This window comes from Bos taurus, chromosome 5 (genome assembly GCF_002263795.3).
Source record: "Bos taurus isolate L1 Dominette 01449 registration number 42190680 breed Hereford chromosome 5, ARS-UCD2.0, whole genome shotgun sequence".
In the NCBI taxonomy this organism is placed as follows: Eukaryota; Metazoa; Chordata; class Mammalia; order Artiodactyla; family Bovidae; genus Bos; species Bos taurus.
Window position 1 is genome coordinate 64,093,281 of NC_037332.1, and position 22,624 is coordinate 64,115,904.

Below are 22,624 nucleotides of genomic sequence, written 5' to 3' on the forward strand. Positions count from 1 at the left end.
ATCATTATCTCCTTGAAAATTTAATCAATATCTACTTGAAATGATGGAGCTCTTGGCTTAAAAAAGAAAACAAGCTTAAATCACACTGAAGTCTTACCTACTGGACGATGACTAAGGTAATGCCGTAGACTGATATTGCCTAACTGATCTGGTATCACTTGGTCCACTTGAAGACAGATTTCCGTATCTTCACCTCGGATGTCAATTTCCCCATTAACACCAGTAATTTTAAATACCACAATTGACATCTAATAAGGATTGCATAAATAATATTAGTATACCAAATAATTCAAAACAGAGTTTAGGGAAAACACAGGAAACTACTATAACCTCTAAAAAATACAACTGTGACTAATAAAAATATATTTGTGACCAACTGAAAGCAGTTATTATATTACAGTGATAAACTTCCACTTCCTTTCTTTCTGCTCAGTCAAGAGAATTATTTTAGGTCAACAAGATTAAATATATGATGGTTTTGTTACATATTTTTCATTAGCTTTTCACTAAAAGCTGAACACATTTTCTAAGGCATCCATAAGAATACTTTATTAGGTGAAGAGGGCTTAAAATAAACCAGTAACATATTTCTTTTGTAGACAGCCCCTCATAAGGACTGACTACCATCCTTACTATCAAACTTTTTCACAGTAGATTTAATCAAATTAAAATAAAGGTCAAAACATAGAGAATGGAAAAAAGATAGAACCTTTCCTCTTCAACACAATTTTTTTAAAAAATTTAGAAAAATGAAATTCAGAGAATAATAATTCAGTAAGAGTGAAGGAAAAATTTTAAGAGTAGGAAGAGCAAAGTAAATTACCCACAATTTCAATTATTTTTATATATCAATGCTCATAAATGGGTACATATTGAATATGAGATAAAGTTGGTGGCATTTCTCTTCATAGAATGTCTCTGAAAAGATTACCAGGTCATCATGACTTTCTTGAGCACCCTCTGAATTTGTACTGATGGCGTCTGGAGAGGTTTCACCATAATTCTGTAGGTTTGCACTGGCATTTGTCTGATCGGCTGGGCTCTGGTAATTTGTAGTTGAATTCTTTTTAATACCTGAAATAAGATAAAAATAAACTAATAAATTAAAATCAGTTTATACATGATCCAATAATGTTACATTTATCTAACCAAAAGAGACTGTTCCTTCAACTCTGTCTCAAGCATAGTCTTATTTAAGAAGACAAGAAGCAAAGAAAAATTAAATTGCAGTTAGTCAGCAAAAAGTAAGAAATAACTTTCCACAGTAAGGTGTTAGAGATATTAAACCCTAAACTCAGTATGAAAAGAAGTCTACCGCAGTCAACCACAGTCTGTGTTCTTCCCATTGCAGTTGTGGTGCTGGCATTACTAGCAGTTCCTGGTCAGCCAGCTTTGCCTCCTCTGTTCTATCCAATATTCAGTGATCCCAGTCTGACCACTTCATTTCCCTTTTCAGTATCCTACAGTTCTTCTACATGAAATCAATACTACTATTGTCAGTGTGATTGTTTTCCATCCTTACCAACCTGCCTTAATTCCTCAATGTGCTCTTTTTCAATATTTCTCAAACTCCCTGTGATAAAGGATAATTTTTAAAAATTTGTGTTCATAACAAATCAACACTTTTTTGAAATACCATAAAAAAGAATTGTTGAAATGAAAATGAATCTAGAAAAATGAGAAGGGCCAAAGACACAAAACAAAGCCTCACTTTTTTTACTTCAATCATGCCTGGATTCTGACTTTGTATTAAAAAAAAAAGAAAAGCTAATAATTCTAAAAATGATTTCAAGGATTAATTCACTGAATGACAAAACAACCAAGTTAGTCATTCTCTAAACCCTTTTGCTTACATGATAGCATTTGACAAAGCTTTACTTTGTTGTTGTTATAAACATCTTGATCATAAGTCTTCATAACATTTCACTAAGTGCATTATAGAATGAGTATCATTTTCATTCACTGAAAGAACATTCTGCTCAATGTAACTTGCAAGAAGCTTGTTAAAAATTTCTTTTTTTCAGATGTACATTATAATTTGACATCTGTGTACACTACAAAGTGCACCATCAAAAGACTAGTTCACCATCCATAATGATAAAATTGATCTCCTTCATCCATTTTGACCATTTCCCCATCCCCTTGCCCTCTGGTAACAACCAATCTGTTTTTGTATCTACAAACTTGTTTTTGCTCTGTTTTCATTTTGGTTTAAAAAAATATAACCCACAATATGAGTGAAATCATATAGTATTTGTCTTTCTTTGTAATAAGTTTTATTATTATATTTACTACTATATATAATCAGGTTCTAACTCAGTGCCTGACAAAGCAAGTAGGTGTTCAACAAATTACCTACTGAATGGATAAATAAAATGATTTTTAGGTCAGAGAAATGCATATAAATAAAATTTAGTATGAATAAATTCCCACATTTCACAGAGAGTTCCTAATACTGCCACAGGTTAAGAAAATTTCACTAATAAAATAATATTTAAGATAAAGTAAAAAGAAAGAAAAGGAATATTTGAGGCACAGGTACAAAGACTGAGGGAATTTGTCATAGTGAAGAGGCTGACAGAAAGACTGATATATACTGTATAGTAAATATTACAGTACAACTTAAGTTTAGTAAGCACATGGGAAAACAAGAGAAATGTAAGCTGGGGCCAGGTCACATAGAGCATTGTCAGTAACATTTTCTTTTTAAATTAACAGCCTTATAGCAGTTAAAACTTATCAGGACTAAAATGGATATTGACATGATAATATACACTTTTTAAAAGAATATTCTGCCTATAAAATGAAAAAAAACTGGGGAGACTAGATTGAAATTTGTGGTGGGCTGGCAGTCCAGCTATGGGTTTGTTCATTTATAAATATGTATATATATTCAAAAATACAAATTCACAATATATATGTGTATGTAAATATGTATGTGTGTGTATGTATATGTATATATGTGTGTGTGTGTGTGTGTGTGTGTGTGTGTGTATATGTATATGTTAGTGTTCATATGTGGAAACATACATGAAAGTGAAGTGAAAGTGTCAGTCACTCAGTCATGTCCAACTTTTTGTGACGCCATGGACTGTAGCCTGCCAGGGTCCTCAGTCCATAGAATTCTCTAGGCAAGAATACTGGAGTGGTTAGCCATTCCCTTCTCCAGGGATCTTCCCAACCCAAGGATCGAACCTGGGTCTCCTACACTCAGGCAGATTCATTATCATCTGAGCCACCAGGAAGCCATGTAAACATACAAACATGTATATGAAAACACAAAGAAAAATGTCCAGAATTATATATACCAAAAGTCAATGGTAGCTATTTCCAGAATGGGGAACGGTATCAAGGGCAGAGTAACGGTGGTATTACAGTGATACCTTAAATTTCTACTCTAGATATTTCCATGACATGTGATGTTTTCTTAAATGAGAAAGAACTCATATATTTCTTGTAAAACTAAAATGAAATACAGAAAAAATAAGTCTTTTCCTAATGAAAATAATTATTTTAATAGAAAATTATTACAGTTAAAGAGAACTACAAATACACAGTCATATATCATTTAAGCATTACACATAAAATCAAATGCCCTTGTATTTTTCAAGATCCTAAAAACAGTCTACAGCTAGAATCTATTCTAAGACAGTTATTAGAAATGCAGATAAAAAATTATGAACAATGATACTAATTATAGCATCTTATAGCTGTGGAAAAAACTAAAAACAATCTAAATATTCAGTATCAGGGAAACAATTAAAAAGTCAGGGTCCATTCTTATGACAATTTAATAACTTAATACTGGTAAAAAAACAGGCTGAGAACCATATATAAGGTGTGATACTATATATACATGTATGGAAATATATATATACATTTACAAGATAAATTACAATTGGTATCTCTAGATTGTGGGACTTTTGAGTTATTCTCCAAATTGTAGTAGTTTATATTTTCTAAATTTTCCACATTGAGTGGTAGTCACTTTTATTATTTAATTTTTAGAAATAAGAAAATCACTGATACTTTCTGAGAATAAATGGAAATGTTTTCTACAGGAACACTGTTTTTGAAGCATCATTTGATCACAAAACAGAAATATTCTATTAAAGTAGAATCTTAAGCCATAAAGGGGGCAAGGGAACTAGGAAATAGAGCTATCTGAATCAAGAATACATTTCTATGACCCCTATCAGTACCTCATCTACATTTAACTGGTAAAGTATGCTGGGAAGAAGATTACTGTGAATGGACTACAAAAGGGCTTTTTGTTTACATACAGTAATCATTTTCCAAGTCTGGAGTGCTGGCATAGCATACTGGTTGGTTGAAAGCTTAGGTTCCTGAATCAGACCAATTGAGATCCAAATCTGCCTCTATTACTTCTTATCTGGACATTAATTTCTCCAAGCTTCAGTTTCTAAAGCTATGAGCTTTTCCTAGCCTAAGCCGTTTTCAACTATACCAATAGGTTTTTACTCTTCATATGCAAAGTAATTCATATTTGCCTCTCTTAAACTTTAAGGTCTGTACAGGCAATTATTCTCTGGCTACGGTCCACGGTTTTATTCCTGTTCACAAAGTCCCCAATGTCTTAGTGATGGGGATGTGTCTAATACTAAGTCATTCCTAATGGTCTGTACTAAGGCATTTGTTGCTTCTGAATAAAATAGGGGAATCATGTAGTTCCATCATACACTATCACGTATGAAGGAGAATTCTGGTTATGGGAATCAAAAATCCATTCTGGAAAAATTATAGTCACAGAACCACATAGAATCAACAGATCCATTTTGGAAAAATTACAGTCATAGAACCACAGTCACAGAACCACATAGATCCATTCAGGAAAAATTACAATCATAGAACAACATAGACTGGAAAAATCACAGTCATAGTTGAGAATTCATCATGCAAATTAAGCCCATCTAATCAAATTCCAAATACAGGGGTCCCTGTGATAGAGGCTAGTAGCATTAATGATCTAAATGACTATATATAAATAACTGCTAAACATCATCCATAAAAAGGAAGGAGTATTTGGTCAAAAGATGCACTAGAACAACTATTAAGAAGTTAGGTACAATGTTCTTTGTATTGTGTGTGTATGTGTGTATAAATAAATCTTTTTAGGCTATGACTGATTACTGAGTATAACTAAAAACACCTTAAATGCCACTTCTAAGATGTGTGTATATAAATTCTTAAATTGAATTGCTTTACCTTTTTCCAAAAATATATGACTATCACTTCCATCACTTTCTAATAACTGTTCTTCCAATATCATGCTGTCAAGTGAAATGGTATCCAGTGAGGTTTGTGAGGGGCTTCTTCTCATGTTCTTATAAGTAGAGACTGGAGCCAAGGTGGGTAGGCAACGTTCCTTAGGCTTTCCGCTGTTAACAAACGAAAGTATCAGAAAATCATCACATAAAAGGAAAAGGATACTTTCTAAAGAATATGTCAAACAAACAAACAAAATATATATTTATATATATATAATATACACAAAGTTTTAAAATTATATTATCTAAGGATAAGCTCAAAGTATTTTTATATTCTGAAAAACTTATTTTTCCATGTGCTAATTTTAATGCCTCATTTATCATGGTTTTCTGTCCAAAGCCAAAAGATACTCATAAGCACATGCACATGTTTGTGTGTTGTGCACACACACACACACACACACACACACACAATTAAACAAACTCCCAATCCAAATCCAACAGTAAGTCATTACCTTAAGGATGACTGTGATTTAAGTGTTCTGATGGTGGGTGCTTCTTCTTTACTGATTTCCACATTCTCAGAGAGTGAAGCTGTTTCTGGAAGCAAATCTTCAGCCTTAAAGATCGACTCTATGGTTTCACTTCTCTTACTAGTTAAACTATTTGAAAGTATGTTCTGATTACCACCATCATCAAATGACAGTATACTTGAATCTTCTCTGTAGTTTAAGACACTATTTGAATCTGTGTAAGATGAAACCTTTTTGCCACTTGTTTCTGATCCAATTTCTCCTGAGCCACTTTGGCTAACAAGTCCACTACTTTCAACTTCGCTTATTTTCCCTAAATTTTTATCTGATAAATAATTCAGAGAAGAAATATCTTTTTGCAGATTTGTATCACTAGCTGATTTAAAAAGCAAAGAATCCTTCACAGGGACATGGCTAAGGTCAACACTCATAGATCTGTTGTCCGACATATGATTAAGAGTTACACTTCTAATTTGATTTATTCCACTACTAACATGTTTTCTTTTTGAAGGCAAAAATTCTCCATTTTCTGCAGGCAGATAATCTGGAACCATTGGGCTCACACTTTCAGAAACAGGAGACTTAAGAGTATTTGCTTGATCCACAGGATGTAGCAAAAGAGCCACTTCTGCACTTTTAAGTAAAATTCCGATGCAAACAGATGTCTGACTAGCCGGACTGCCAGTCACAGCTTCTACATCTTTCCTTAAATTCTCTGAAAGCAAAATAAGTGACTCATGGAGGAAAAGCAAGAGCAAATACTGGTAGTGATTGATTTGCATACTGACATGTTTACGAACGTGAACCAGGACATGAATATCTGCATCTGATGATGGTGAAGAAAATCTTAAAAATGTATCTGAAGAAGGTTTCTGACCACCACTGGTCAAGGGATCACATTCTGTACTGTAATACTCCTTCAAGAGCTTTTTTCGCTTCCATCGGCCAGTCAGATCACTAGACTCACTTTGTGATGTATTTAGAGAGATTTGATTACAAGTCTGCAGCGACTTTTGTGACACTGCATACCTTTTTGGTTGACAAATCCAGATGGAAAGAGGGAAAGAATCTACAAAATTTATTGGTCGTCCTTTTCCACTTTTCATCCCTTCATAATCTATCCAAAATTGAGAAAAGTACACAGCCCAAACATCTGTGGCAGCAGAGGTTTTAAGAGTGTGTTTATTCAGCTTGGGAGTAACATTGCCTTTATAAACTTCATGCAGTTTGGTATCCTGTTCATGAGCATGTCTCTGGAAGATTGGATGCAGAAGATTAAAATTGTCACCAGATTTGGGGAAACTGGTATATGTTTTACTGAAAAAATCACAATCTTTGAAGTCTTGAAATAAAGCTTCTAAATCAGAATGTCGACAGTTTGGACAGTGTCTTGTATTTGTAGCAATCATTTCAGAACTCTGAATAGAAATTGCACGTGGTTGATCTTGATGACATTCAGATTTCATTTCAGAAGGAATGACAAACTAGAAGAGAAAAAAAAACTAATCTAGCCTGACTTACAAATCCACACAGCTTGAAGATAAAATAATATGACAGCACAGAAATCCTTTTTGACATTTCTCCCCAAAACACTATTTTTCTATCCTGACATAAAATATTCTCTCCACCCAAATCTTATTAAACCAAATGAAAAGGTTTTAATGATTAACAACTAACAAAAGAACCAAAGGGGAAAAAAACCACAATGAAAAATGTACATAACACACATATTTGTAGACTATCACAAAATAAAAGGGACAAAACTGAATTAAATCAAGTAAATCAATTATTAAATGCTTACTATGCCCTGAGTGTGTATATATATATATATATATATGACCTGAGTATATAAGTGCCAAGTTTGGAAAAGAGAATTTTTTGTCATAATATTTTAACTTCAAGTGATCTGGAGGATGACTAGATAAGTAAATGGAATGACTGGATAATTATCATTTGAGCCATTTATTTGGGAGAACACTATTAAGAAAATAAACATAGGAGTATAGGTCAAACTATTTAGTAAAATTATTTTCTAAGATAATAAAGCCCAGTCTTCAAAATATTTACAACAAAGAGTTCAAACTATACTATTTTTTTAGCTTCCTTGCTTTAAAGTTCAAATATCCATGGAACTCTGATTATCAACTACTTGGCAGCAATAAAAAGGAACTTTCTATTATCTTTACATATTAATAACAGAATAAATGCAACAAATAAAGCCCAGACACAATTTTAAAACTTCACTGTATTATTTACCCTTATTAAAAAAAATTTATCAGCTCTGGTAAAAAGCAGGGCGAAAAAGTGATATTTAGGACTTCCCTGGTGGTATAGTAGCTAAGAATCCACCTGTCAATGCAGGATACACAGGTTCAATTCCTGGTCCAGGAAGATTCTACATGCTGCCAGGCAACTAAGCCCATGTGCCACAAGCACTGAAGCCCACATTCTAGAGCCTGTGAGCGACAACTACTGAGCCCGCACACTGCAACTACCGAAGCCCATGTGCCTACAAACTACCCTCTGGAACAAGAGAAGCCACCACACTGAGAAGCCTGCACACCTCAACTAAGAGCGGACCCTACTCACTGCAGCTAGAGAAAGCCTGGGCACAGCAACGAAGACCCAGTGCAGTCAAAAATAAAACAAATTATAAAGAAAAAGTAACTTATTTCTACTGCTTACCTCCAAATGGATGAGCAGTGGAAAAAATAAAAAAAGAAGAAAAATAGAGAAAGAAGGAATGGGGAAGAGAGAGGAAGCAGTCCCTTAAAGCTTCTATAATTGAAAACAGATTAAAATTAAGATTGCAATGAAGTTGATTTATATTTGAGTACCCATCTTAAATCCTGGAAATTACAATGCTGGTAACTTTTCTTCTGTAAAAATGGTTTTATTCTCACAGCCACTTGTTTATATGGTACCTTTAGCATTAAGCCATCGACTCGAATATCAACATGCTCATCAGATTTTGAATTGTCATTCAACTTGTACACAGCCATAAATTGATTAAGACTTTGTTTTAAATCCAACACAAACTGATTTAACCATAAAATACTTCTTTCATCCACAGTAAACTGTAGTGCATTCAGCTGGCTATAAAGGTTGGGAGATGGAACTGTGGAGAAAAAAAATTTAGAAAGATTTTTAATAAACCGATAGTTCTAAATCTTCCCTGAGAACAGAAAATACATGTTTAAGCTTTATTCTTTCCACATTAACATTAAAATATTTTACAATGTTATTTACAAAATTTAAGTGATACTATATGTGGAAGGGGATGGTAGCACATGTCTGGAGAGACAGGAAACATCTTCAATGCTTCACTAATAGAAAACTATACAGTTTGATCTAAATCTGACTGCATAAGTAAGAGGTACTGTTTAGATTTCTTTTCCTAATGTTACAGTCACCAAGAAGCAAACTTGAAAATTTTACCTTCTTGCTCAAAGTATCAAAGGATCACATCAAAGTTGTGATCCTCAGTCACGTATTTCTACAAGGATTTACTACCTGACTTAATTTGAATTCTCTAAAATGAAAGAACCAAGCCTAATGACTAATTTCTTATGAAAGTGCTAAGTGAGACACAAGTTTTATTCTCCACTTAATCCTAAGCCTAGAACAGTATCTGCTGCTGCTGCTGCTAAGTCACTTCAGTCATGTCCGACTCTGTGCAACCCCATAGACGGCAGCCCACCAGGCTCCCCCGTCCCTGGGATTCTCCAGGCAAGAACACTGGAGTGGGTTGCCATTTCCTTCTCCAATGCATGAAAGTGAAAAGTGAAAGTGAAGTCGCTCAGTTGTGCCCGACTCTTAGCAACCCCATTGACTGCAGCCTACCAGGCTCCTCCATCCATGGGATTCTCCAGGCAAGAGTACTGGAGTGGGGTGCCATTGCCTTCTCTGAACATATCTGGTGCCAAGTAAAAAATCATGTATCTCTTGAATAATCAATCAAACAAATACACTCATAGATCCTCCAAATCATTGGACTCTTATGGGTTGAATAAACATTTTAGTGCTAATTTATGTTAAACTAATATTCATAATTAGAGTGTATCACTCCCAGAAATCTGTATCTATTGCTTCATAAAAGCCATTATCATTTTCAGAGTATTCTGGTGAAGATCTTTTATTCCAAAATTTCAGACCTATTCACTTTTACCAAAGCAAACAGTGTGAACATCTAGAACTTTTAAACTATGCTAATTTAAGGAAAATAAACACAAGGTGTGAGATATCAGTAGAGAGATGACATTGTAACAATGTCTTGAAGAGGATTTGTTTTCTTTCATTCATTTACTTTCTTTCAGCAGATTCAAAGAAGCCAACTACATTAACTGTATTGTATTAGGCACAAAGAATATAAAAAAGGTCACAGAACTTTCCTTTAAAAGTTCATGGATGATTACAAGAGACATATACGAAAGTAGAAAAATTAAAGTACAACAGAGACATCTTATTGGGGATGTGGAGGTGCTTATCTTCAAGGATAGTAAGGAGGTGAGCTGCTGAGGCAATCACGTTGAGGGAAAAAAGGAGAGGGAATCTCAAATATAGATTAGTGATAATGGCAGCCATAGAGAGAAACAGAGAGTAAATGTAGTCCAGAAGAATAGAAGAACTCTGACCGCAGATCTGGGACAGAGGAAGAAACTTAGTACACTAAGCAGTAAAAAGATCTATATGCAGTTTCTAACAGGGGTCTACTTATGAAATAGGTTATTACGTAGCTATTAAAGATATTTAAAATAAACATGTAGAAAACTAGGATCATTAAGGGTAAAGGTCAGAATGTAAGTCAAATATGTTAAACAAATGCATACATTCAAAACAGGACTAACAACACTATACTTATTGCTATGGTCTGAAATGCATCCCCTCAAAATAAATATGCTGAAGTTCTAACTTCAAATACCTCAGGAATAAATGTATTTGGAGATAGGCCTTTTAAAAAGTCAATTACGGTCAAAATGAGTTCATAGGGGTGGGCCCTAGTCCAATATGACAGGTGTGATAAGAAGAGATTAGAAAACAGACACACACACAGGAAAGACATGTGAGGAGACAACCATCTAGAAGCCAAGAAGAAAGGTCTCTGAGGAAACAACCATGCCAACACTTTGACCTAGAATTCCAGCCTCTAGAACTATGAGGATAAATACATTTCTGCTATGTAAACCACTCACTCTATAGTATTTTATTATGGTAGCTTTAGCAAACTGATACACTTTTATTAGCATAAGTTCTCTCTAAATTGTAGGCTCATGGGCATTTTTTTTTGGGGGGGGGCGTATTTTCTTTATATATAATATATATTGTGAGCATGTTATATTTACAATTATAAAGAAAAGATTATATATTTTTAAAGTTGGAGCACTTAAGAGAAAGATGAAATGTGAGAACTGCAAATGAATCCCTCCCTGTACGTAGGGATTCAATATGTTATGTTCCTTATTTCTGTATATGTAAAATTTTCCATAATAAAAGTAGTTAAACATAACCAACCAGTTTCACTCTTAAATATTAGGGGGCTAAGATTCAAATTGCTGTGAAGGAATTTTATACTTTTATCAGAAGAAAATGTATAGATTATAGAATATTTTAATTCCCTTGGTGCACTTTAACAAAACTGATAAAAATAAACCTAGATTAGAAGTCAGAAATCTTGGAAACTATAGGCTTTACTCTGAAGAAAAATTACTAGTTCAACGAATGAGACATTATTTAAGGAAAACAATGGTGGGTGTTGGAAACAAAGGGATTGTCCAATTACAGATAAATGACTGCAAACAACTAGAGGGCAGTGAAATACAATTTGGGGGTGAGGATGGGATGGGGTGGGAAGAATTTTGATTTAGAAAACCTATACTTGAGTTTCAGCTGTGCCACTTTATTCTTTATGAGGTGCTGAGCAAATGCCTTAAACTATCTTAATTTTCACAGTTTCTGTCAAGAAGGTAGAAGAGAAAACACATTTGAAACATACAAAAAGACCACTGAAAAGCATGAAGATGGTGAGGATTAGATCCTAAACAATTTGGTACAAATGAGGATTGAAATAAAATAGCTTGATATTTTTTTTTTCAAAGTAATTTCCAGGATATCTTCTTTTTTACAAAAAAGGCATGAGCATCAGAAATTCCCTTTGAAACAAAAAAACCTATATTAAGTGAATAATAAACAAATGGGCTAAGTAGGCCAGAGAATTTGGAGTTCCACTTAAAAATTAATCCACTTAAAATTTAAAATAACATAACCCATTTAAACAGCTTTTTTCAACTATGATTTTCAACCAAAATAATGAAAAAGGTACCACATAAACAAGGGCAAATTTTTGTTTGAAGAATCAGATGAACTGAGACAACAGCAAAGAACACAAATGTATAGTCATAAAGTAGCTTACAAATAAAAATTCATGTAATTCAATGTTTCTAACTAAAGACAAGTGCCAAAAGTTGTCCAAGGTATACATCTGGGTATCAAAACCCAGCCTCCCAAATTCTCTATAGCTAAACGGGTAACTTCATCATTCATTTTTGAATGAAATATAGTTTTATATAAACTAAATATAAATGTGTTTTACTAAAGAAAAAACATTGATCTTAATCTACAAATAATCTAACTTTCATTCATTCTTTCATTTAACAACAGCTGCTAAGAACAAAAATGAGTCAAACCTCAGGAATAAAATTAAGCATGAATACTACACAGTTCTTGATATGAAGGATGCTACAAGCTAGTAAGGAAAAAGAACACAGAAACAAATAATAAGTATGTAAAAATGCTATATTAGAGTTATATACAAAACACAATGATTATTAAGGGTAAAGAACAATAGACTTCTGTCTTTCTTTTTTCACATTTATAAAACTCAAAAACTTAGAATGAAAAAAAAAAAACTTCATGAGTAATGCACAAATAAAAACAAAATAGGAAATGCTCTTACTTGGAAAATCCTTCCCATCTGGATAGTAATACTCTGTGAACTCTATATAGACAGCTGACATTTCTTGTGGAAGATACAGGGATTTTTTATTGCAAGAAATCATACTTTTAGGGGAAGATCGACATTGTTCTGCTGTAGAGACCTAAAAAAAGAAATTAAGTTTATTGAAGTAACACTAAACAAAGCCCTTTCCACCAAAGATTTATGCAACACAAACATCACTTCAAATTCTTAAAACTATTTCCAATAATTAACTGCCAATGTAATCTTTATTATATATTTAATTTCACATAAAACTGTTTTAAAATAATACAATTCAACTTATAAAAACATAAACTCTTTGGATTCTCATCAATGACAAACTCAATTCTGTACAAATTTCTTTGCAAATTTACTACTCTGAGGCTTACAACAACAAAATATTTCTGTAAGACAGTACAAATATACAAATGGCAGAGTCAGGACAAGATTCAAGTTTTAAAGACTAGACTACTTCCCAACTACGTACTTCATAATAATTCTTTACTATAATTCATTATTATGAAAAATAACATAACTATATACAGATCTTTTGTTTAGAATAATAAAAAAATTATGGAGATGCGCAGTGGTGATAATCACACAATAATGTGAATATACTTAATGTCAATGAACTTTACACTTAAAAATGGCTAAAATGATAAATGTTATGTATATTTTACCACAATAAAAATTTAAAAATAACAGTGCAACTATAAATGCTCCTGTCAAACAGTCTGAGCTTTCTTCCAAAAAAACTATTAGTTTTAAGATTCACATTACACATCTTTCACTCTCCACAAAACAGCTAATTATAATTACATCAAAAGCATGTATACAACTCTTCAAAGTTCAACAGACAGCATCTTATCAATTTCATTTATTTATGCTTGCTTAGCAGACCCAGGGATGTATCTCAAAGTTATTTTTTTTCATTCATTCAACAAACATGTATATTTCTCACACAAAGTAGATACTCTTCACTGGTTTGTTTCCTTTTTATAAATTGCTAATCAAACTAAATTTAAGTCAGTCCCTTTTATTATCTGATAAGTTTTTCTATGTACTCATGGAAACAAATTCTTTTCAACTCTAGAGTGTCAAGTTATTTTAGTAGATAATAGTTTTTTTCCTTTTTCTTTTAACAGTTAAAAAGTTTTTCAAATTGGGATGAACATACTATCTTATTTTCTTCCAGTTATTTTTGCTCTGTTTTGGTTCTCTGTGTATGTGGGATTTCTTTATTGTACTTCATCCTTAATCATACAGGATTATGGGTGATCCTCCTTCCCCATTTCCATATGAACTTATTCAAATATAATGCATTACATACAGAATACTAAGAAAGAAACAATTGCACAATAAGAAAATAACTCTTGCATCAATGCATCTCCAAACTGGCATCATTGATATCTGAGGACAGATAATTCTTTGTTTTGGGGGCTGTAGAATGTTCAGCAGCATCACTATCTCTACCCACTAGACATTAGCAGCAACCCCCTCCAGATGTGACTACCTCCCCCAGCTGTGACAACTGTCCTCAGACATCACCAAGTGTCCCCTGAAGGGCATAACTGGCCCCAGTTAAAAATTACTAAGTAAAATGAAAATGTTTCAGATAAAACCAAGTTTCAAAGACATAGACTTATCAAAATATACCAGAATAATTCATAAATGATAATATATACTTGAAATCCTTTATTTTAAAAAAAAAAGGGTCATTTCCCTATTGTGTTGGTCTCAACGATTGGGATGTCAGACCATGTTGTATAATTATAGCCTGAATAAGACTGTTAGTATAAATGGGACAGAGTTCTTAGCTATAAAGTAATGTTCACAGGATAATCAATACTTAGTTTGATTAAGCAAAAACTGTATTTTAGTTTCCTCCATGAAGACCTTTGTGTAATATGGAATCTGGCCTCCAAAGAGAAGTCTGTCTGGTCTTTGTTCCTGCTCCTGGGAGCTAATTCTAAACTCTTGGAATTTCCTATTCATGAAAGACCTCTGAGCCCACAACTGATAGTATATGCTTTACAAAATGAATCAGAATGGGACTGACCACACTTGGTAAGTCTTAGTGGTATTTAGAGGGTGAAGGCTCGTGTCATCTGGAATCAAGTCCACCCATAGAGACTGAATTCAACTACACGGGCAATATTTCATGCATATTATTAAATGTTCATCCTGGGAGGCAAAGATGTTCTGAACTTGGAGCCCTCTCAAACTTCACTCTAGGCTCTCTTCCTATTGTCTAATTTATATCCCTCCCCTGTAATAAATGAGACGCTGAGCGTAACTGATTTGAGTGTGTTCTGTGAGTTTTTCTAGTGAATTCTCAAACCTGCAGGCCAATCAGGGAAATCCGAAAACCTATGGTTGGAGTCAGAAGTCTTGCGCAGACTTAGCAGTATGGCAAACTCAGCACTTAACCTCACGTTTTGCCTAGTTCTGGGTAACCATACAAACAAAAATCAATGAACTGGTATTTTCTACTCTAGTCATTTCACAAAGCTGGTCAAGATATTTATAAATAAAATGGTGGCACAGTTTATAAGAGCTGCTTGCAGGAGATACTAAAGGTGTTTATCAGAAGATTTAATTTAAAAAATAAAACATACCTGGTATATATTGAAATCAGCAAGTCTAACGACAACAGAACTAGACATTAACTTCACTTTGGATTGTTGAGATAACGCTGAAGGCTTTTTAGAAGCCCCTTTCAGAGCTGAATCTTTCTCTGTGGGAAACAAAAATTCCTTTCAATTTAGAGTAAAATTATTTTTAACAGTCACTCTTCTATTGTTAATCAGCTACTAGAAATATAGATGAACCCAAATTTCTCAAACAAGATAACATATGTGGAAACACTTTATATATAAATTGATACAAGAATGTAAGTTGTTATGATGATTACTTTCTTATTTGTGACGATTATTCTTTAAATGGGAATCATATCACACTTAAGAAACTCTCATACAGTAACTTTTGGTAGAACTCTTATTAAAAAGAGAAATCTACCTGTCATTTAGGAGTCTGTAATATTCTACAAGGGTATTACTTTTATTAGTCATATTAATTTATAAAGTCCTTTTATCTATAATCCTATGATCTGTATGAGGTACAGGCGTTTTAGACATTAATTAAACACAACACAACACACAGGGTCGCTAAGAGTCAGACATGACTGAGCGACTTTACTTTCATTTTTCACTTTCATGCATTGGAGAAGGAAATGGTAACCCACTCCAGTGTTCTTGCCTGGAGAATCCCAGGGACGGGGGAGCCTGGTGGGCTGCCGTCTATGGGATCGCACAGAGTCGGACACGACTGAAGTGACTTAGCAGCAGCAGCAGCAGCAAACACAATACTTATTTACAGAAAATATCATATGGTGAACATACACATTCACACATATACACACACACAATTAATACTAGGGGAATGACATAATGTTGTTATAGGTAAAATACCTGTTTGTGTGTGCTGGGGAGAGGCATGTGTTGGGGATTTAGGAGGTGAACCTACATTATGATCCTTTACAGCCTGTTTAAGCATTTCAACGTTGCACTCAAATTCATGTAACAACTCGTTGGCCCATCCATTTTTTGTTTTGGTTGCATCACTAAAATACATCCAATGATTACAACTATCTCCTGTAAAATGAATAACAAGTATTTCACTGAAAAATACACTTTTCACATATTCCATTATAGCAAAGCTTCTGATGCTCAAGCTGAAACTTCAATACTTTGGCCACCTGATGCGAAGAACTGACTCATTGGAAAAGACCCTGATACTTGGAAAGACTGAAGTTGGGAGAAGGGGATGACAGAGGATGAGATGGTTGGATGGCATCACCGACTCGATGGACATGAGTCTGAGCAAGCTCCGGGAGTTGGTAATGGACAGGGAGCCTGGCGTGCTGCAGTCCATGGGGTCACAAAGAGTCTGAGCAACTGAACTGAACTGAACCGAACCGAAAGCTTCTAGTAATATATTTATTTTCTCAAGGGATTCTTTAATCTTCCAATAAATTTGAAGCTTTCACCGACTACAGACATTAATCTTCCTATAAAATATGAGTAAAATATTTAGAATTGAGAGAGAGTATTAAAAGAAAATAACCTGGGAGGATTTGTATCTATAACCCAGGCTTAGCAGACCATCACTCAAAGTTTCAATAAGAAGCAGCACTGGCAATCAACCTCCATTGAATGCTCACCCACCTGGCATAACCCCATTAGACAGAATCCTGGAAAACACCATAGAGAAAAAAAGGTTCTTCATCAAAGACGTGTTGTAAAGTAACTGCCGATATACTGATATATATATGTATCTTTGGAGGAAAAAAGGGTTAAGAAAATAAAATCTACTTTATGACTACAAGTTTTACCTCACAAATAGGAAAGATTTCTATGGTAAAAATTATATTCAATATACGTAAGTAACCAATGAATCAGGAGGACAGACAAAGCAACACAAAGTCCTTCAAACAAAGTCCTTTAAATTCTATCAGGTACTGACACAGAAATGAACAATACTGGAAAACTGAAATTTGTGAAGAGAAAAATTTGATCATATTTTAAAAGTCCTAGAAAACTCTTTATAGCTATCTGTTTTTCCTTATTTGTATGAATTAAAAAATAAGTCACATATCACCAAAATGCAAAAATGGATAAAAGGTCAAATTACTTAATTTGGCCATAAACATACGTATTTTAGTTTTCATTATTTGGGGAGGGGGAGTACCTATCAATATTTGATTATTAAAGAATCTATTAAATCGTACCTATTGATGAAATTTACAAAGTACAGAAAAGTTTCAAAAAAGGTACCTGGAATCCTACAACTTAACTAAAATTGCTGTTACCCTTTTGCATTACTTTCTTTTTTTTATTTTTGAATATACATAATTTAAAATGAAAAATATATTAATAACTTTCTTTTGTCACAGCTAACAAAATAGTACAAATGTAGTCTTCTATATTCTAATCTTTCTCAATTTCTAACAATTATATTTGCTAATAATCTATAGAAACCTCAACATAAGCTACATGAATGTTTTCTATGGCAATTATATTTTCTTCGTAAGATACTGGCCAGGGGAAAAAATATCAAGTGTCTTGATCTCTTTTCTCCTTAAAAAATTAAATAAAAACAAGTGCAATAGACTGGCTATATAATTTTAAAGCAAGATTTACATAATTTAAAGAAACTGTTATACAAACCTGCTTTGTGATAAGGATAATAATCTATAGTTAGCTGTGTAAAAGACAGTTGCATAGCCCCTCCAGTGATACGTCTGTTTGACTCTGGGGAAAGAAAAAAGTGAAATTGAAAGAGAGATAGAGAAAGAAGGATTAAGCAAATATCAGAAACATTTCATTTACCACATTGGCAGTCCAAGCAGTGACAACTGTCTCTGTTACCAAGGTTAATACAACAAGGATTTTAAGAAATGCATTCAATCCAGTAAATATTTATTGAGCCCTTATCATATGCAAGTACTAAGCTAAAAGGTAAGGATACAAGAATAGCAGAACTTTAATATTTACTGCCCTAACCAGATGCCAGGCACTGTTTTAAAAATTTTAAGTGTACTTATTTGTTCTTCATGATGAATCTATAAAACAGGTAACATTAATCTATTTACTTAACAAAATTAAATAGGTCAAGGTTGTACAACCAGTAAGTGCAGAGCTGGTTTTGAAACCAGGAAATCTTAACCACTACATTACACCATCTTGCCTCCTATTGAAGAAGCAATTGAATCTACTAGTTTAGGTGAATTATCTAAAGTCACATAGCTACATTAAGACTGGAAGTATCTAAAACTGTTTCTATTTTGTTATGTCTGTTCATATATTTTGTGTTTTAGACTCCACATATACATGAGTTATAGATAGGGTAAGGGAGAACGGGATAAAGGCAGTCAAAAGGTATAAACTTTCATAGTTACAAGTACTAGGAATATAATGTACAACATGATACATATAATTAACACTGCTGCATGTTATATATGAAAGTTGTTAAGAAAATAAATCCTAGGAATTCTCATCACAAGGCAATATTTTTTTCATTTCTTTAATTTTGTGTCTCTATGAGATGATGGATGGGCACTATATTTACTATGATGGTCATTTCATAACGTATGTAAGTCAAATCAGTATGTTGTATGCCTTAAACTTATGCAGTGTTACATGACAATTGTATCTTGATAAAACTAGAAAGAAAAAAATTAAAAGGTTAAAAAAAAAATCCAAAGGTAAAGTCAGTATAACTCCAACATAAAAATCAAATATTAAAACAGGCCGGACAGTATTTTCCTAGTGGTACAGTAGATAAGAATCTGTCTGCCAATGCAGAGGACAAGGGTTCGATCCCTGGTCCAGGAAGATTTCACATGCTGCGGAGCAGCTAAGGCCATGCACCACAATTACTGAGCCTATGCTCTACAGCCCGTGAGCCACAACTACCAAGCTCACCTGCTGCAACTTCTGAAATCCGTGTGCCTGGAGCCTGTGCTCTACAAGAGAGGCCATGGCAATGAGAAGTCTGTATACCACAGTGGAGACCCAGCACAGGCAAAAATAAAAATAATAAAACACCCAGCATGAACTAAACAAATACAAATTAGTATAAAGCTATGTACATACTCTCTATATAAATTTAACTCCAATTTATCTCACCTGGTAGAATTTCTAGTATAGAACTACAATCCCATATTTAAAACACTTGGAGCCTAACGTTTCAGAATTGCTTCAGATTTTTAGTAAAGTAATATGGTATGTATGTGAGGGTGTATGTGTGTGTTTGTACATACACACAACACGGCCACCAGGTTCTGAGGCAGCACAAAGTAATGCGTGCTAAGTCGCTTCAGTCATGTCCTATTCTTTGCGACCCTATAGACCATAGCCCGCCAGGTTCCTCTATCCATGGATTCCCCAGGCAAGAATACTGGAGTGGGTTTCCACGTCCTCCTCCAGAGGATCTTCCCAACCCAGGAATTGAATCCGTGTCTCTTAATGTCTCCTGCACTGGCAGGAGGGTTCTTTTACCACTAGCACCACCTGAAAAGTCTATACAAAGTAATGAAAGACAGTAATTCTTCAGCAAAACTCAAGTATTTACACTAAGTGGGTAAAATAAAGATGATAAGTAGCAACATGCTCATTAGATAAACTTGTGCCAGAAAATAAACTGTTTACAAACTTATGAAAAAGAATTTCAGGCCCTTCTGGATTTTAGAATAGCAGAGAATTGATTATAGATCTGTATTTTGGCAGAGGGGTTTTCTCTTTAAATAACATCTTCTATATTGTTCTGTAAAGGACCAACCTAGACAGCCTATTAAAAATCAGAGACATTACTTTGCCAACAAAGGTTCTTCTAGTCAAAGCTATGGTTTTTCCAGCAGTCATGTATGGGTGTGAGAGTTGGACTGTGAAGAAAACTGAGTGCCAAAGAATTGATGCTTTTGAACTGTGTGGTGTTGGAGAAGACTCTTGAGAGTCCCTTAGACTGCAAGGAGATCCAACCAGTCCATCCTAAAGGAAATCAGTCCTGAATATTCATTGGAAGAACTGATGCTGAAGCTGAAACTCCAATATTTTGGCCACCTGATGGGAAGAACTGACTCATTTGAAAAGACCCTGATGCTAGGAAAGATTGAAGGCAGGAAGAGAAGGGGATGACAGAGGATGAGATGGTTGGATGGCATCACCAACTCAATGGACATGAGTTGGAGTACAGCTGATGATGGACAGGGAGGCCTGGCGTGCTGCAGTCTATGGGATCGCAAAGAGTTGGACACAATTGAGCGACTAAACTGAACTGAACTGATAAGGGAATATAGAATGAGGAATGTAAAAGAGCTTAGAAAACACTTTTCTCTGTTTTTTGGCTTATCACTTAACCTTGACCCCTTATTTTGATATTTTGGTTTAACTTTTTTTGATTTGCCTTTCAAATCACTAAAGCAGAAGATGCCACCTATAAGCCAAACGACACAAAGGTAGACAAACAAAAGACAACAAATCTCTCCAAACTTCAAATCTTCTTTAACCTTTTCTGCTCCATCTTTTTATCTGGCAGCTGATATCTGGTTGCCTGAGAAGGCAGGATAACGTCTATGGCTAAATATCAGGGGTTGGTCTCAGTATTCACTCTCACAGTTATAAAAATCCAGAGCAACAACTTTCATAGACATAGTTTTTGATTCAGGTCTGAGGCCCACAGGTTAGATACCTCCATTTAAAAGAGTTTGAGCTTGGACTTCCCTGGTGGCAGAGCAGACAAGAATCCACCTGCAATGCAGGACACAGGTTCGATCCCTGGTCTGGGAAGACTCCACACGCTGTGAAGCAACTAAGTCCATGTGCCACAACTACTGAGCGTTCTCGACCTACAAGTTGCAACAACTGAAGCCGAGTGCCACAACTACTGAAGCTTGTGCCCACTAGGGCCCACGAACCGCAACTACTGAGCCCATGTGCTGCAACTCCCAAAGCCCGTGCACCTAGAGCCTGTGCTCCACAAGAGAAGCCACCAAAATGAGAAGCCCATGCACAGTAACCAAGAGTAGCCCCTGCCTGCTGCAACTAGAAAAAGCCCACACAGAGTAATGAAGACTCAACACAGCAAAAAATAAAATAAGCAAAAATCTAACAAATAAAAATAAACAAAAGATTCTCAGCTTGATTCTCATGCTCATCAGGGTTTGAGAACCAATGTCTTAGAAGTAGGACAATGAAACCTTCTAACAATTATGGGCCAGGGACGCTATGAAGGATATACAGAAATGCCTAACACTTAGAGTACAGAAACACAGATTTTCAAAGTGACCAAGGGCAGCTCCCTGTTAACCCATTACCTGTGTCCATTAAATAAGGAAAAATAAGAGAAGCTAAAGCTAAAAGAAAACATTTTCCTAATTGGAATTTGGCTTCCTGACCAAATTTAGGGAAGATCTGGAGTAAGGAGACAAAAAAAATTTAGTCACATAGTTGTGTTTATATGCACAAAGGGGTAGAAAATAGTAGATAAACCATCATGCTGAAAATACACATGTATCACTTCTCAGCCTCTGAGCTAAAATCAAGTGAAATGCATGTGCAAATAATTATGACTTGAGTATGAACTAAAATTTAATTTATGAACAATTTCAAAATTATGAGAAAGCTAGTTCAAAGCCAAGTCTAATTTTTCACTATCTTCTAAGGACGTCAGTCTTTAAAAAAAAAAAAAAAAACCTAATTTTACCATTAGCATTGACAGCCAACAATTAATTATATTGAGGCACTAACTTGTAGCAAAGCAAAATAAAATTTTATACCAATATATAATCCTTAAAATTATACCTTTCATCTATGTATCTCAATGAATGATAAAATTATGATCAGTTATTTTAAGAGTAAGACTACTTATTACATATGAAAAACAATCCAGATGTGCAGTAAATTTTAGAGAAAACCAAAAGAGTTTCAAATAGCAGTGTTTATTACCTTTTTCTTTAGCATGAATATCATCACATATGTGTAGATCTAGATGAGAAACCACTAAATGATGGGAGGTTTCTTTAACATCAAAGTCACTGAACAGTTTCACAATTGCGTCACTTAGATCAGGAGCATTTGAAGTCTGTGGTGTCTTCGCATGCTGGGTAGATGGGGCTACCGCAGAACTCTAAAAGATTTAAAGCTGCATTGTCACTGCAAGTTAAATATTTGTCATTCCCCACTCAAGAAAACTTAAATATTTTTAATAATAAAGTCATAAAAAATAAGCAAATACATTTTATTTTGCATCAGTAACCAAGTTTCCCTAAAATATTTTCTAAATTATATAGGAATAAAACTAAAACTAGAGAACTATAAACAATCTGAATA

At 34.3% G+C, this 22,624-nt stretch overlaps 1 protein-coding gene across 5 annotated transcripts in view; it reads right to left on the reverse strand.

The window, feature by feature from the left end:
* Nucleotides 1–22,624, reverse strand: part of BLTP3B (bridge-like lipid transfer protein family member 3B) — a 93,729-nt gene that overhangs the window by 21,707 nt on the left and 49,398 nt on the right. For 4 of the 5 annotated variants that reach the window (XM_005206614.5, XM_005206615.5, XM_059886449.1 and 1 more), the window contains 10 exons: nucleotides 22,241–22,421; nucleotides 17,963–18,046; nucleotides 16,205–16,387; nucleotides 15,353–15,471; nucleotides 12,714–12,855; nucleotides 8,599–8,879; nucleotides 5,744–7,245; nucleotides 5,227–5,399; nucleotides 932–1,074; nucleotides 98–248 (listed from right to left, as the gene is read on the reverse strand). In XM_005206614.5, coding sequence (XP_005206671.1) covers nucleotides 98–248; nucleotides 932–1,074; nucleotides 5,227–5,399; nucleotides 5,744–7,245; nucleotides 8,599–8,879; nucleotides 12,714–12,855; nucleotides 15,353–15,471; nucleotides 16,205–16,387; nucleotides 17,963–18,046; nucleotides 22,241–22,421 — 2,959 coding nt within the window. The remainder of the gene's footprint in view (nucleotides 1–97; nucleotides 249–931; nucleotides 1,075–5,226; nucleotides 5,400–5,743; nucleotides 7,246–8,598; nucleotides 8,880–12,713; nucleotides 12,856–15,352; nucleotides 15,472–16,204; nucleotides 16,388–17,962; nucleotides 18,047–22,240; nucleotides 22,422–22,624) is intronic. The other variant, NM_001192527.2, reaches the window with a different exon arrangement.